This window comes from Mobula birostris, chromosome 5, assembly GCF_030028105.1.
Source record: "Mobula birostris isolate sMobBir1 chromosome 5, sMobBir1.hap1, whole genome shotgun sequence".
Lineage (NCBI taxonomy): Eukaryota > Metazoa > Chordata > Chondrichthyes > Myliobatiformes > Myliobatidae > Mobula > Mobula birostris.
Genome location: NC_092374.1, coordinates 69,748,405 through 69,765,836, shown reverse-complemented (window position 1 = coordinate 69,765,836; position 17,432 = coordinate 69,748,405). Strand labels below are relative to the sequence as shown.

The 17,432-nt window shown below is 39.4% G+C and overlaps 1 protein-coding gene across 1 annotated transcript in view; it reads right to left on the bottom strand.

The window, feature by feature from the left end:
- Window positions 1-17,432, bottom strand: part of LOC140197765 (choline transporter-like protein 1) — a 95,667-nt gene that overhangs the window by 49,400 nt on the left and 28,835 nt on the right. The window contains exons 2-4 of the mRNA XM_072258198.1: window positions 7,312-7,401; window positions 1,963-2,105; window positions 1,325-1,461 (exon numbers count right to left, since the gene is read on the bottom strand). Coding sequence (XP_072114299.1) covers window positions 1,325-1,461; window positions 1,963-2,105; window positions 7,312-7,401 — 370 coding nt within the window. The remainder of the gene's footprint in view (window positions 1-1,324; window positions 1,462-1,962; window positions 2,106-7,311; window positions 7,402-17,432) is intronic.

Sequence of the window (17,432 nt, the reverse complement as noted above, 5' to 3'; positions counted from 1 at the left end):
TCTTTGAATTTTTAGTTTCTCATGCTTTCAATTTCCCTATTTTTTGGCATGGGATTCACAAATAAAAATTCTCAGTTAAACTGATCAAAATCCCTGGTTGTAATACTCATTTATCTGAACAAAGGGTTGGGGCTGAATAACTTTACAAGGCACTGTAATTAGAACTTTTTAAACAGAAACTAACCATTATATTTGGATTTTAAAAAATTGTAAACTTGTACATTGTAAGCTATTAGTTCAATTAAAGAATCATATGCATGGGCAAACTGAAGCAAGGCTAGAAAGCTTAGCCCCCTTGAGTCTGGTCTACCATTAATGTGTTCACAGCTGATGCCAAATTGAAAACTCATTCTTTAATTACAACTACCCAGAATCTCTCATGCTCTACATCTGCCTTCAAAATAGAGTTATAACCACTCAACACACAAGGGAAAAACGATGTCTTCCCTTAAATTGTCATTGGCTGACTTCCTATTTTTTTGAAACACAGACTTCATTTCAAAAACATTAGATCCTTTCTGTCAAGATCTCTAGGGTCTGCATCTTTCAATTCAGGCCTTTTTCATTATTATAAACCTAGCTTATTCAGCCTTTGTGCATAATACAACCCACCTTTCCATTCATTAACCCTGTATAGTTTACAAAACTGCTTCCAACACATTTATCAATTGAGTACTCGAGTTTCACCAATGCCCTATATAATTAAAGTACAAAGTCCACACCTCTGCATTCAATTCACACCATGCAACAGCACACTCAGATCTATTAGCATCTTCAAACTATTCAATCGCTCAACTACTTAGGTAGTAGCCATACACTTAGTGCTTTAATGCAAGACATCAGTAAAAAGCTGATGCTCCAGCACTAAACCCTGTGAGCAACTATTTATTATACCTTTAGCACCAGAAAAAGACCCAATTACGCTTGCTGTCTTTCCTGTAAACTGGCTAATCTTTAATCCACATGGTTTTATTTTTAATGACCTTATCAAATTCTTTCTGGAACTCACAGGTAAAGTACCACTTTTGTTTCCTCTTTACCCTCAGGACATACACCTGTCCAAGAAATTCACATGCTGAAAAGGAATATATAACAAAGACACAAGAGCTAGAAATGGTAAATTCTTAGACAGAAATTTAGTATGTAGCCCAAGGCCTGGTCATAAAACACTTATATTGAAATACTCATTTTGTTTTAAATTGATATTCAATTATTCTGAGCAGTTTGAATGCTAAAGCAATGATGAGACCACAAATAAAAATAATTCTTAAACTTTTTTTCTGTCCTTATTCCTGTCCCACCCATTACCAACTTTTGGACTTACCATTATTTTTTGCAAAATTTTGAACATCCGTAAATGTGTTAAGATCCATATCTGGACACTTAGTCACACACAATGCCACTGAGATGATTTTCAGCTGCTGAATATCCCAGTTGCATGGTTCAAAGAACAAGACATATCTGCACATTGTGTTTTTTGTGGAGAGCATGGGGAAAAGGAGGAAAGTAAGAAAGAAATATTAAAGCACACTTGCAAAAATTTTTTGAACAAAATTACGACATTGCAAAGTGAAATGTAGAGAGCTCCGGATACAGCTCCGCACATCACGGGAACCAGCCTCCTCTCTACGGAATCTGTCTGTACTTCCTGCTGTGTCAAAGAAGCAACCAGTATAATCGAAGACCCCAGTCATCCCAGACATTCTTTCTTATACCCTTTCCCACTGAGAAGATATAACAGCCTGAAAGAATGTACCACTGGACTCGAGGACAGTTTCCATCCCACTGTTGTAGGGCTCCGGAATGGACGTCCTGCACAACCCTATACCTGTACCGTATTTTTATGGTGGCCTTTATACCTTATTCTGCATTGTTGTTATTTTACCTCATTCTAATTCAACGCACTGTACCTAGGCACACGTGTCAATAATAAACCAATACCAGTATCTATAACATACTTACTTTTGGTCTGTAAGATCACGACCACTCATTGCAACATCTTTGATTTTTGTGTTCTTATTACCACAAATATTTCCATAACTATCATAACCATACACCAATCTCTGTGCAGCTCCAGAAGCTATTGCAAAGCCACAAATGATTGCCTGCAAAAGAACATTTCACAAGTTTAACATGGAAACATAGAAAAACCTACAGCACAATACAGGCCCTTTGGCCCACAAAGCTGTTCCAAACAAGTCCTTATCTTAAAAATTACCTAGGGTTACCCATAGCCCTCTATTTTTCTGAGCTCCATGTACCTGTCCAGGAGCCTCGTAAAAGACCCTATCGTATCCACCTCCACAACTGTCGCCAGCAGCCCATTCCATGCACTCACCACTTTCTGCGTAAAAAAACTTACCTCTGACATCTCCTCTGTACCTACTTCCAAGCACCTTTAAACTGTCCCCCCTCGTGCTAGCCATTTAAGCCCTGGGAAAAAGCCTCTGACTATCCACACAATCAATGCCTCTCATCATCTTCTATACCTCTATCAGGTCAGCTCTCATCCTCCGTCGCTCCAAGGAGAAAAGGCCGAGTTCACTCAACCTATTCTCATAAGACATGCTCCCCAATCCAAGCAACATCCTTGCAAATCTCCTCTGCACCCTTTCTATGGTTTCCACATCCTTCCTATAGTGAAACAACCAGAACTGAGCACTGTGCTCCAAGTGGGGTCTGACCAGGGTCGTATATAGCTTCAACATTACCTCTCGGCTCCTAAACTCAGTCCCACGGTTGATGAAAGCCAATGCACCGTATGCTTTCCAAACCACAGAGTCAACTTGTGCAGCAGCTTTGAGTGTCCTATGGACTCGGACCCCAAGATCCCTCTGATTCTCCACACTGCCGAGAGTCTTACCATTAATACTATATTCTTCCATCATATTTGGCCTACCATAATGAACCACCTCACGCTTATCTGGGTTGAACTCTATCTGCCACTTCTCAGCCCAGATTTGCATCCTATCAATGTCTCCCTGTAACCTCTGACAGGCCTCCACACTGTCCAGAACACCTCCAACCTTTGTGTCATTAGCAAATTTACCGACCTATCCCTCTACTTCCTCATCCAGGTTCATTTATAAAAGTCACGAAGAGCAGGGGTCCTAGAACAGATTCCTGAGGCACACCACTGATCACTGACCCCCATGCAGAATATGCCCTATCTACAACCACTCTTTGCCTTCTGTGGCAAACCATTTCTGGGTCCATTAAGCAATGTCTCCTTGGAACCCATGCCTCCTTACTCTCTCAATAAGCCTTGCATGGGGTGCCTTGTCAAATGCTTTGCTGAAATCCAAATACTCTATATCAACTGCTCTACCTTCATCAATATGTTTAGTCACATCCTCAAAAAATTCAGTCAGGCTCATAAGGCACAACCTACCTTTGACAAAGCCATGCTGAGTATTCCTAATCATATTATGCCTCTCCAACGTTCATAAATCCTGCCTCTCAGGATCTTCTCCATCAACTTACCAACCACTGAAGTAAGACTCGCTGGTCTATAATTTCTTGGGCTATCTCTACTCCCTTTCTTGAATAAGGGAACAACACCTGCAACCCTTCAGTCCTCCGGAACCTTTCCCATCCCCATTGATGGTGCAAAGATCATCGCCAGAGGTTCAGCAATCTCCTCCCTCGCCTCCCACAGCAGCCTGTGGGAGTACATTGCGTCCAGTCCCGGTGACTTATCCAACTTGACGCTTTCCAAAAGCTCCAGCACATCCTCTTTCTTACTATCTACACGCTCAAGCTTTTCAGTCCGCTGTAAGTCATCCCTACAATCGCCAAGATCTTTTTCCGTAGTGAACACTGAAGCAAAGTACTCATTAAGTACCTCTGCTATCTCCTCCGGTTCCATACACACTTTTCCACTGTCACACTTGATTGGTCCTATTCTCTCACGTCTTATCCTCTTGCTCTTCACATACCTGTAGAATGTCTTGGGGTTTTCCTTAATCCTGTCCGCCAAGGCCTTCTCATGGACCCTTCTGGCTCTACTAATTTCTTTCTTAACCTCCTTCCTGCTAGCCTTATAATATTCTAGATCTCTATCATTACCTAGTTTTTTTTTAACCTTTTGTAAGCTCTTTTCTTCTTGACTAGATTTACAACAGCCTTTATGCACCACGGTTCCTGTACCCGACCATCCTTTCGCTGTCTCAATGGAATGTACCTCTGCAGAACTCCACACAAATATCCCCTGAATATTTGCCATATTTCTTCGGTACATTTCCTTGAGAACATCTGTTCCCGATTTATGCTTCCAAGTTCCTGCCTGATAGCCTCATATCTCCCCTTACACTAATTAAACACTTCCCTAACTTGTCGGTTCCTATCCCTCTCCAATGCTATGGTAAACGAGATAGAATTGTGATCACTATCTCCAAAATGCTCTCCCACTGAGAGATCTGACACCTGACCAGGTTCATTTCCCAAACCAGATCAAGTACAGCCTCTCCTCTTGTAGGTTTATCTACATATTGTGTCAAGAAAACTTCTTGAACACACCTAACAAACTCCACCCCATCTCAACTCCTCGCTCGAGGGACATGCCAATCGATATTTGAGAAATTAAAATCTCCTTGCACGACAACCCTGTTATTTATTATTACGCCTTTCTAGAATCTGTCTCCCTATCAGCTCCTTGATATCCCTGTTACTATTGGGCGGTCTATAAAAGACACCTATTAGAGTTATTGACCCTTTCCTGTTCCTAACTTCCACCACAGAGATTCCGTAGACAATCTTCCATGTCTTCCTCCTTTTCTGCAGCCGTAACACTAACTCTGATCAACAGTGCCATGATATTTAATGTTAAATATTTTCTTTCAGCAAAATAACTTAGGGTGAACTAAAAACTGACCAAAAAAAAACTGACTGAAATATATTCTATTATATTGTGAGAGTGCAGTTTCAGTGTTGAACATTTCAAAGAAGGTGCAAGATGAAAATATAATCTTGAAGCATTTGCTTATGTAAACACAAGTCTTTCTTCCAGACCCCTGTGGCATGACAGTGTGACCAAAGTAACAAATCATCATGTAAATAGTGATCTGGCTCCAATATGTTTGCTGTGTGCTCAAAAGGCATTTCCAAATGAAAGGATCAGGCAAATATTCTTTCAGTTTTAGAATGCTAATAAACTCAGACTTCTCTCTAAAGCAGGTAATATCAGATAAATAGGGTGGAAATAATGCAAAAGGGAAATTGTGCAATTAAAGTATCAAATCTGTGCTTGAGTACTGTAACAAGCAGAATGTTGTGATAACATCAGGAACTGAAGACAGACCTTACCTCTCCACTGGTATGTCAAAAACATGAAGCAATTCCTGTCTCCCTACTGCACTGAGAAACTAGAGTGAACCTCTGCTTTCACATTAGGCTACTAGAAATGTGACCCAAACTCTACCTCCCTGTCACGGTGCTAGCAATCTGGAGTGAACCCACACCATCCCAACTGCTGCATGCTGATGTGCTGGGGGCTGGTCCAAACCCCTGGTCTCTGCAGTGCTCTTGCGCCAAAGGGTTGTCTTCTGTTCAGAGTGGAGACATTGCCTGTGAGGACTGTTATTGACCAGACAGTGCAAGTACTTCAGCCTCTGTACTGAAATGTAGAGCTCGCACCTGCATCCTGAGTAGCACTGTTGGCGTGGGTTAGTGTTGGCAATCAGTAGCACATCCTCTTTGTATTAACAGATCACTTGGATCCTGTAGTTTCTCTTATCATCTCATAGAGGATATATTAGATGTTGCCATCTCTGTTGGGTGCTTTCCCCATGGAGAACTCTGCAACCAAACACAGTCTAAAGAGACACTCTGCATAACAAACTCGTCAACCATTACAATTATGTCTTCTGTAGCTGAATGTCATCACAGCATGCCTGCCATACAGTACTCCTGCTGCGACACTGTGTTTCATTCAGTTTTAATATGACCACTCTCTCTTGTACTTATACCTCAGCCAATAAAAGCAGGTGAACAACATGTACATCTTGATCACCTTAGTTACCCCTGTTCTGCTGCCTTCAGAGATTTGTGGACTTGCATTCCAAAATCCTTGGCTACTCTACATCACAGTATCTTACAATTCTGCCTTGTTTGACTGTTGCAATGCATTTCCTTGCATCTTTCCAGACTGAAATGCATTCATAACTTTCACGTCCACCAAAGCAGGCCAATAACAACTTTCTACAGTCAAGTAATTCCCACTTCAATGTTAATCCCAGTACTAGAATTTGTATGCTCAACCAACTTCTTAATTTTGGCTCCTATAGTTCAGTTCAGTGATTGATCTGTACCATAAGGAGCATAAGGCTTATACTGAGACCATCAGACACTTTACACACACTTCTCCAATCACTACAATTTCTAACAACAATAACCCTTTGCTTTTGCCCATTGAACAAGTTTTAAACAAGCTTCTTATTTTTCCTTGAATCACGGAGACTTTTATTTAATCTACCAGGTGAAAATATTTAGTGCAGCACTCAGCATCAAATGAAATACTGTCCATTGAATCTCGTCAGTACCTCTTAAGAAAATCAATTTAGACAACAATATTCTTTTAACATATCAACATTGTTTGCCCTTAATTAACCTGCGACTGTCTAAATTTTCATTTATACAATGTTGAATTTTTTTCCAATAATGCCCACACTGCCAACACAGTCTATTTGGTTATTCTCTTTATGAAATGCTTCAAATGCCTTCTGGTTCTATAGTACCATTCTTGTAAACAAAGCGCACTGGAAAATAATAATCAGAGTTTGTACTATGTTCTCTCTAGTTTCTACTAGGAATTTGGAATACAATATATACAACATACACAATGTATATCACAAAACAATATGTATTAATGTTTAAATTATTTTCCATAAATCATTACATCAAGCACCAACAACCCTGTTTCTAAAAAATTAAATGTGGAGTATGATTTCATTATTTGAGAAAAAAACCTTTTTTTAAAAAAAAGTTTTACTCTAATCTCTTCGAATCCCATCTTTTTATTCCATAAAATTTCTGCAGGTGACTACACCAAATTAAATATACTAATTTATACATACTGGATTGGATATTTCCAAGTATTAGTTCAGATATTTCATTCTGAATATTTGTTCTTCTCTTATAAGCCACAAGTTCTCCTCCTCCCTCCACCAAACCCCTTAAGAGGATTCCTCTAAGTAAATAAGTAACGAGTAATTATTTTGCTGTTTAAAAGCCTTGGACCTGTTAATCTACAGATGCAACTTTATATTCAGCACTTTGTACAAAGCCCTGCAACAAAAATGAAGGCGAACTTACCATGCCAACACAAAACACTATGAATATCAGCAGCCAGAAGACATCTGTACAGCTGCGCTGTTTCAATGGTTTCCATTGTCGAACTGAGTCCTACAGAAAAATAAATAAGTCCATATAATAAGACAGTTCTTTTGGTGTAGGGTGTCATGAATCATTTCCTAAAATTTAACAAATCTCCAACTATTTAAATGGCAGCAATAACCTTTCTATTGTTGCAACACACACAAGACGCTGGAGGAACTCAGCAGGCCAGACAGCATCTATGGAAAAGAGTACGGTTGATGTTTTGGTTTGAGATGCTTCAGCAGGACTGGAGAAAAAAAGATGAGGAATAAATTTAAAAGATGGGGGGGGACGGGGGAGGGGAAGGAGACACACACAGTAATAGGTAAAACCAGGTTGAGGGGTGAAGTAAAGCAGTGGTCCCCAACCACCGGGCCGCGGACTGGTACCGGGCCACAAAGCATGCGCTGCCGGGCCACAAGGAAACGATATGATTTGGCGATAGGAGTCAGCTGCACCTTTCCTCATTCCCTGTCACACCCACTGTTGAGCTTGAACACACGCGAGGTCATTACCCGCGTGTCATCCATGTCAGCGCGGGAAGAAGATCAACGAGCTTGCAAATGACGACGGGCACATGTTTGACATAACATCTCAGCCAGCATTCCGGATCAAAGTCAAGGCTAAATATTCTGAGAAAGCCACGAAAGCACTGAAAACGTTGCTTCCATTTCCAACATATCTCTGCAATGAATGCAACGAAAACTAAATTGCGGAATAGAATGGACATAAGGAACCCCCTTCAAGTATCGCTGTCTCCTATCATCCCTCGATAGGACCGTCTTGTTGCAGGGAAACAAGCCCAGGGCTCCCACTGATTCAGCGATATTGGTGTGTTGCAATGATTTTATATGTTCGTACGGGGAAAATATGTGTTGTGTGTTTAATATCCAAACGTTACTTAAAATGTTATGATGCTATTGACTTATAAGTGACTAATACTGTATAACCATATAACAATTACAGCACGGAAGCAGGCCATTTCTGCCCTTCTAGTCCGTGCCGAACGCTACTCTCACCTAGTCCCACCGACCTGCACTCAGCCCATAACCCTCCATTCCCTTCCTGTCCATATACCTATCCAATTTTTCTTTAAATGATAATATTGAACCTGCCTCTACCACTTCTACTGGAAGTTCATTCAACACTTCAAGCTCTTCTGTCCTCCTCTGATAATTGACTTATCGCTATATTCATGCGAGGAAAATATGCGCTGTGTGTTTAATATTAAATTTGTTAGATAAACCCTTTTAGAAATGAAATTGAGTGTATTAGCCACTTATCACCTATATTGCGGTCGTGATTAACACCCTCCCCCGAACAGAATCGCCAAAAAACGATTTGTAGAAATAATCGGCACGTACACGCATGCGCAAATCACGCATGCACACTGGTGCCCGCGCAAGGCTTCATGGTCATTGTAGTCTCTAGGGGAAAACAACGTATTTGACTGCTACTCTTGTCCGTTGGCAACCCTACCCCCCCCCCCCCCCCACCAGGTCGGCCGGTCTGCAAGAATATTGTCAATATGAAACCGGTCCGCAGTGCAAAAATGGTTGGGGACCCCTGAAGTAAAGAGCTGGGAATGATTGGTGAAAGAGTTATAAGGCTGGAGAAGGGACAACCTAATAGGAGAGAACAGAAGGCTATGGATAAAAGAAAAGGTGAGAGGAGCACCAGAGGAAGGCAATGGGCAGGCAGGTACAACTTTAACTGTGGTGAATTTTAGATGGCCATAGAAATGGAAGAGTAATTTTTAGTCTTGTGCTAGGATTCATGTGATTTTGTTCAGCTAAGATCCTAGCTGGAGCTCAAGTTGGACTAAAATTAACATTGGTATGGCATACTTCTATGCAGAAGTCATCCTCTTATAACCTAGCTTCAAAATTCTGGAAAACCATGCAAGACAGAACAGCTACATTTCTGAAAAGATCTCTACATTAGAAAAAATCTACAGTTCCTGTTCCTCATTGCATCTTGCAAAAAATTACCAATAACAAGATCAAAGGAGTGGAAAAATATTTTGTTGTGCACCACCTATCTTCATAATTTTCAAGGACATGACCTCAACTATAAGACCTATGTGAAGCATAAGACCATAAGATGTAGGAGCAGAATTAGGTCATTCAGCCCATCAAGTCTGCTCCGCCATTCTATCATGGCTGATCCCGGATCCCACTCAACCCCATACACCTGCCTTCTCGCCATATCCTTTGATGCCTTGACCAATAAAGAAACCATCATTTCCGCCTTAAATATACCCATGGACTTGGCCTCCACCGCAGTCTATGGCAGAGCATTCCACAGATTCACTACACTCTGGCTAAAAAAATTCCTCCTTACCTCTATTCTAAAAGGTTGCTTCTTAATGTTAAGGCTATACCCTCTAGTTCTGGATACCCCCACCATAGAAAACATCCTCTCCATATCCATCCTATCTAGTCCTTCCAACATTCAACAGGTTTCAATGAGATACCCACCCCCCCCCACATTCTTCTAAATTACAGTGAGTACAGGCCCAAAGCTGCAAAATGCTCCTCATATGTTAACCCCCTCATTCCCAGAATTATCCTTGTGAACCTGCTGGGGGCCAAAACTATTGACAATATTTCAAGTGCCGCCTGACTTGTGTCTTATAAAGCTTCAGCATTATTTTCTTGCATTTATATTCCATTCCCCTTGAAATAAATGCCAGCATTGCATTAGTCTTCTTTACCACAGACTCAACTTATAAACTACCATTCTGGGAGTCTTGCACGAGGACTCCTAATTCCCTCTGCACTTTGGATGTTTGAACTTTCTCCCCATTTAGATAATGCTGCACCCTACTGTTCCTCTTACCAAAATGCATCAGACACTTCTCAACACTGTATTCCACCTACCACTTTTATGCCCATTCTTCCAATTTGTCCAAATCCTGCTGCAAATGCATTGCTCCCACAGCACTACCTACCCCTCCACGTATCTTATCATCTGCAAACTTTGACACAAAACCATCAATTCCATTATCCAAATCATTGACAAACAATGTGAAAAGCAGCGGTCCCAATACTGATCCCTGAAGAACACCACTAGTCAATGGCAGCCAACGAGAAAAAAAACCCTTTATTCCCACACACTGCTTCCTGCCTGTCAGCCATTCCTCCATCCATGCCAGTATCTTTCCTGTAATGCCATCAGATTTTATCTTGTTAAGCAGTCTCATGTATGGCACCTTACCAAATGCCTTCTGAAATCCAAGTAAATGACATCCATGGCCTCTTCTTCATCCACTCTGCTTCTTATTTCCTCGAAGAACTCTTAACAAATTTGTCAGGCAAGATTTCCCTTTACGGAAACCATGCTGATTTTGACTTATTTTATCATTAGTCTACAAGTGCCCCAAAACCTCATCCTTAATAATAGACTCCAACACTTTCCCAACCACTGAGGTTAAGCTAACTGGTCTATAATTTCTTTTGCCTTTCTTCCTTCTTAAAGAGTGGCGTGACATTTGCAATCTTCTAGTCCTCCAGGACCATGCTAGAATCAAGTGATTCTTGAAAGATCATGACCAAGGCATCTGTTATCTCTTCAACAACTTCTCTCAGGACTCTAGGATGTAGTCCATCTAGTGCAGGTGACTTATCCACCTTAGGACCTTTAAGTTTGCCTAGTACTTTTTCCTTTGTAATAGCAATGGCACTCATAGATCTTTGGCACACGACTAGTGTCTTCCGCAGTGAAGACTAATGCAAAGTACCCATTAAGTTCATCTGCCATTTCTTTGACCCCATTACTACCTCAGCAGCATCACTTTCCAGTCATTCAATATCCCTTTTACTCCTTATATAACTCAAAAACTTTTGGTATGCTGCTTTATATTATTGGCCATTCTGCCCTCATATTTTATTTTTTCCCTTCTTACAGCTTTTTTGTTGCATTTTGTTGGATTTTAAAGTTGCCCAATCATCCAACTTCCCAATCACTTTTGCTACCTTATATGTCCTTTCCTTGGCCTTTATGCAGTCCTCAATTTCCCTTGTCAGCCACAGTTGCCTACCCCTGCCATTTGAGAACTTCTTCTTGGGACATATGTATCCTGAGCCTTGTGAACTATTCCCAGAAACTTCAGCCAATTCATGCCTCTGTAATTCTGTTGTGATACTGATACATGTGACTTAGGTTTCTCCCTTTCAAACTGCAGTACAAATTTAATCATATTACCATCACTGCCTCCTAAAGGTTCCTTTACATTAAGCTCACTAATAAGATCTGAGTTATTACATAACACTCAACCTAAGATAGCCTTTCCATGAGCAGACTCAAGGAGAAACTGCTCTAAGAAGCCATCACATAGGCATCCAACAAATTTCCTCTCTTGCAATCTGACACCAGAATCAGAACCAGGTTTATTATCACCAGCATATAACGTGAAATTTGTTAACTTAGCAGCAGCAGTTCAATGCAATACATAATCTAGCAGAGAAAAAAAATAATAAAAAATAAAATTTAAAAAATAATAATAAACAAGTAAATCAATTATATTTATTGAATAGATTAAAAAACATGCAAAAACAGAAATACTGTATATTTTAAAAAAAAAGTGACATAGTGTCCAAAGATTCAATGCCCATTTAGGAATTGGATAGCAGAGGGAAAGAAGCTGTTGCTGAATCGCTGAGTGTGTGCCTTCAGGCTTCTGTACCTCCTGTCTAATCGTAACAGTGTGTAAAGGGCATGCCCTGGGTGCTGGAGGTCCTTAATAATGGGCGCTGTTTTTCTGAGACACCATTCCCTAAAGAATTCCTGGGTACTTTGTAGGCTAGTACCAAAGATGGAGCTGACTAGATTTACAACCTTCTGCAGCTTCTTTCGGTGCTGTGCAGTAGCCCCTCCATACCAGACAGTGTTGCAGCCTGTCAGGATGCTCTCCACGGTACAACTATAGAAGTTTTTGAGTGTATTTGTTGACATGCCAAATCTCTTCAAACTCCTCATAAAGTATAGCCACTGTCTTGCCTTCCTTATAACTACATCAATATACTGGGACCAGGTTACATCTTCAGAGATCTTGACACCCAGGAACTTGAAGCTGCTCACTCTCTCCAGTTCTGATCCCTCTATGAGGATTGGTATGTGTTCCTTCGTTTTACCCTTCCTGAAGTCCACAATCAGCTCTTTCGTCTTACTGACGTTGAGTGCCAGGTTGTTGCTGTGGCACCACTCCACTAGTTGGCATATCTCACTCCTGTACGCCCTCTTGTACCTACCTGAGATTCCACCAACAATGGTTGTATCATCAGCAAATTTATAGATGGTATTTGAGCTATGCCTAGTCACACAGTCATGTGTATATAGAGAGTAGAGCAGTGGTCTAAGTACACACCTCTGAGGTGTGCCAGTGTTGATCGTCAGCAAGGAGGATATGTTTTCACCAATCCATACAGTTTGTGGTCTTCCATTTAGGATGTTGAGGATCCAATTGCAGAGGCCCAGGTTCTGTAACTTCTCAATCAGGATTGTGGGAATGGAGACTTCCGGTAAAGCTCATGGAGTGAAGTCGTGTTCTTGACTCGCTCCATTACCTCTGAGCTTTATCCTATGATCAGCTATATTTAAGCTAACTTTTAAGGCAAGGGTTTTTACAATACCTTGCAGCGGATTGCTATTATATATTTGGATGCGTCTAAGGTCCGCTATGTCTAAGAACGGGAAAGATGGCAAACCTCCGGTTAGACCGAAAGTTACCGACCCTCCTCCGATTGAACCAGTGGTAACTATGCAAGCTATATCGGAACTGATTCGTACGGAAATCTCAACTACTATATCGGATCTGATTCGTGCAGAAATTTCAACTAAACCGCAGAAAATTATTGATGAAATTGATAAAATGAAAACATCTATTACGGAACATCAGACTACTATATCTAATCTCCAAAAATCCACGCAACAAAATGAACTCAAGATGGGGAAAATTAAAGAAACAATTACTGTAATGAAGAAAAAACTTGACTTCCTGACCTTTAAAAATTCTGACTTAGAATGCAGAATGCGACGACAGAACACCCGAATTATTGGTATTCGTGAAGCTGCTGAATCTGGTGACCCTATAAAGTTTTTCTCTCAACTTTTAAAAGATTCATTTCCTACCTTATTTCCTGATCAACCACCACTGTCGCATCGGGCTCACAGAGTCCCATTATATTCACCTAAGTCAGATAAACCTCGGCATGTTATTTTACGATTTCACTATTTTCAAGACAAAGAGAAGTTGCTTCGTTTTGCTCGCCCTAAGGGTTACATTGATTTCTCGGATCTTCGCTTTCCCTTGGTGGAAGATTTTAGTAAACAGGTTCGTGATCAACGTGTCCATGACAGATCTGTGATGTCGGAATTCTACAATATCGATTTAAAACCAGTGTTGCTTTATCCCACACATTTGAAGATTCGATTGTCTGATGGGTCTTCCCATTTTTTCGACTCTCCATCGGAAGCCCAGAGTTACCTGGATCAACTCTTGCCTTCAACATCTTAATCGCACTATTAAATCATCTCTGTTTGATCGGAGGCAGTTAATTTGTTGGGTTTAATTTTTTTTTGCTTTATATGAGGGCAGAAAAGTTTTTTTTCAGTTTAATTAATATGGTTGCCAAACTTTTTTTAACTGCGTCAATCCTTTCTTTTTCCCTGGGGATTCTGGGTGGCTATTCCCTCAGTATCATTTTACGTATATTCCTGGAGGCCTTAAACTTTATAGTTTTCAAACGTACTTTTTGTAGTTTCCTTGGCCAGTCTATGCTATTATTTCATTCTCTTGTTTAATTATCGGAAGCCCAGAGTTACCCGGATCGACTCTTGCCTTCAACATTTTAATCGCATTATTAAGTTATCTCTGTCTGATCGGAGGCAGTTAATCTGTTGGGTTTAATTTTTTTTTGCTTTATATGAGGGCAGAAAAGTTTTTTTCAGTCTAATTAATATGGGTGCCAAACTTTTTTTTAACTCCATCATTTCTTTCTTCTTCCCTGGGGATTCTGGGCGGCTATTCCCTCAGCGTCATTTTACGTATATCCCTGGAGGCCTTAAACTTTGTAGTTTTTAAACGTACTTTTTGTAGTTTTCGTGGTTAGTCTATGCTAATATTTCAATTTTTTTGTTTAAGTATACAGTCTGTTGTAGGTTAACGGTTTTCTTAACATGTACCTGTTTTTTCTTTGTATTATATCATTTTAATCGGTGTACTTTTTTTAAATTCCTTTACTGTTACATAACTTTAGCTGATCTTTTTATATATACACTTTTTTTTAGTGAGCATCTATTGGAAGTCATGGGGGTAGTTCTAGTGCTCGCTTCTTTCTGGCTGGTCTATCTTAGATTTAGCTTTGGGGGTGGGGGGTGGGGGGGGCTTCACTTTTTAGTTTTTCTTTCTTCTTGGGCTACTTATATTACCGAAGTATTGGTCGCGTTCTCTTTCCCATTATCTCTTGTATATTCTGTTCCCTTTCCGGGTTCGTGGGTCGAACCTATTGTCAATCCTCCTTTATTTGAGGGTTGACTTTAGGGATTATGGAGTCTATTATTAATTTTGACTCTTGGAATACTAATGGTCTTAATCATCCAATTAAAAGGAAAAATGTCTTTAAAGTATTTAGGAGATTTAAAGCACATATTCTATTTTTACAAGAGACCCAAGTGCGGAGGGGGGACAGACTACGTTTTTTAAAGTTCTGGAAGGACCAACACTTCCATTCGAATTCCAACGCTAAAATTCGAGGAGGTTCTATTTTTATAGATCCCTCAATCACTTTTGTACAACACGATATTATTTCTGATCTGAATGGTAGATTTCTATTGGTTAGTGGTTTACTCTTTAATAAAAAGGTAGTTTTGGTTAACGTTTATGCCTCTAACATGGACTGTCCGGAATTTTACAAATCATTATTTAATTTGTTCCCAAATTTGAATGAGTTTTCACTAATCTGGGGCAGGGATCTTAATACTTGTTTATCCCCATTATTGGACCGTTCGGCTCCTTTACGGACCCTACCCAATAAATCTGCAACCTTGATTAATTCATTTCTCTCGGATTCCGGATCGACGGACACCTGGCGTTTTTTGCATCCTCGGGAAAAAGATTTTTCTTTTTTTTCACATGTTCATTATTCCTATTCAAGAATTGATTATTTTTTTATTGACTCTCGTCTTATTTCTTCAGTGGTTAAATGTGAATATGACTCTATATCCATTTTGGATCATGCTCCACTTAAGCTTTCTATTAAAATATCGGCCAATACACAAAATAATAGACAATGGTGTTTTAATTCGCTGTTGCTTCAGGACGCGGATTTTGTTAACTTTATGAATGAACAGATTGATCTCTTTTTTACAATCAATTGTACAGAGGATATATCCATGAACACACTTTGGGATACTTTTAAAGCTTATATTCGTGGTCAGATCATCTCGTATTCTGCTGCTTTGAGGAAAAGGTTGAAGGAGGAGGAGCTGGCTATTGTGGACAAGATTAAGGAAATTGATAAGAAATATGCTACAGCTCCCTCTCAGAAGTTGTATAAACAAAGAATTGAACAAATGGAACACAGTTTATTACTTTCGTCCTCTATTGCAAATCAATTAATGAAAACAAGAAGCGAATTTTATATACATAGTGACAAAGTCGGTAAACTGTTAGCTAATCAGTTGAAGTTTAATTAGACCAAATTTCAAATTAATCAGATTTATAATCAAAAAGATCAACTGATATTTGATCAAGCTGAGATTAATCAATCCTTTTTTCACTTTTATTCCTCCTTATATCAATCAGAGTCTCCACCAGACTCTAAACATATGCATGACTTTTTAGATAACCTAGATTTCCCTAAGATTTCACATGATATATCTTCTATGTTAGATTCTTCCTTTAATACTGATGAGATTAAGAATGTTATTTTTTTCTATGAACTTGTGGAAAGCTCCTGGTCCTGAAGGGTTTACCGCGGAATTTTATAAATTTTTTGCATCCTCATTAATCCCTTGGTTATTCAGGGTTCTGAAGGCCTCATTAAAACTTGGTAAACTTCCTGAATCCTTTTATACAGCATCGATCTCTTTAATATTAAAGAAAGATAAAGATCCTGCTGAATGTGCATCTTATAGACCAATATCCTTATTAAACGTTGACTCTAAAATTTTTTCTAAATTATTAGCAGATTAGAAAAAGCACTTCCTTATATTATTTCGGAAGACCAAACGGGTTTTATTAAAGGTCGTTACTCTTTTTATAATATTCGTACACTGTTAAACATTGTCTATACCCCGTCACAAAATGATCCTGAATGCGTCATTTCCTTAGACGCTGAAAAAGCCTTTGACAGAGTCGAATGGCCTTACTTATTTAAGGTGCTTGAAATGTTTAATTTCAGCCCGAAATTTATATTCTGGATCAAATTGTTATATCATTCTCCTATGGCCTCAGTTCATACTAACTCTTTAAATTCACCTTTTTTAACTCCTTTTCGAGGTACTACACAAGGTTGTCCTCTTAGTCCTTTATTATTTGATACTGCATTAGAACCTCTTGCAATTGCTATTCGAGAATCTCCAAATATTATTGGCATAACTCGTGGTTCAAAATCTTATAAAGTATCACTTTATGCTAATGACTTACTTTTATATATTTCTAATCCTCAAAAATCTATTCCTACTGCTTTAGATTTATTAGCACAATTTAGTCTTTTTTCAGGTTATAAATTAAATCTCAGTAAGAGTGAACTTTTCCCGATTAATAAGCAAGTTCCCTTATATCAGAACCTCCCGTTTAAATTGGTTAATAACCATCTTTCATATCTTGGGATTAAAATTACCTGTAAACATAAGGATTTATTTAAGACTAATTTCCTACCCTTAACTGATCACATTCCTCAACTTTCATTTAAATGGTCTCCATTTTATTTAACTTTGATTGGTCGTATTAATGCTGTTACGATGTTTATTCTGCCAAAGTTTTTATATGTATTTCAGGCACTACCGATTTTTGTTCCAAAATCCTTTTTCGACAAAGTTGACTCTAAAATTTC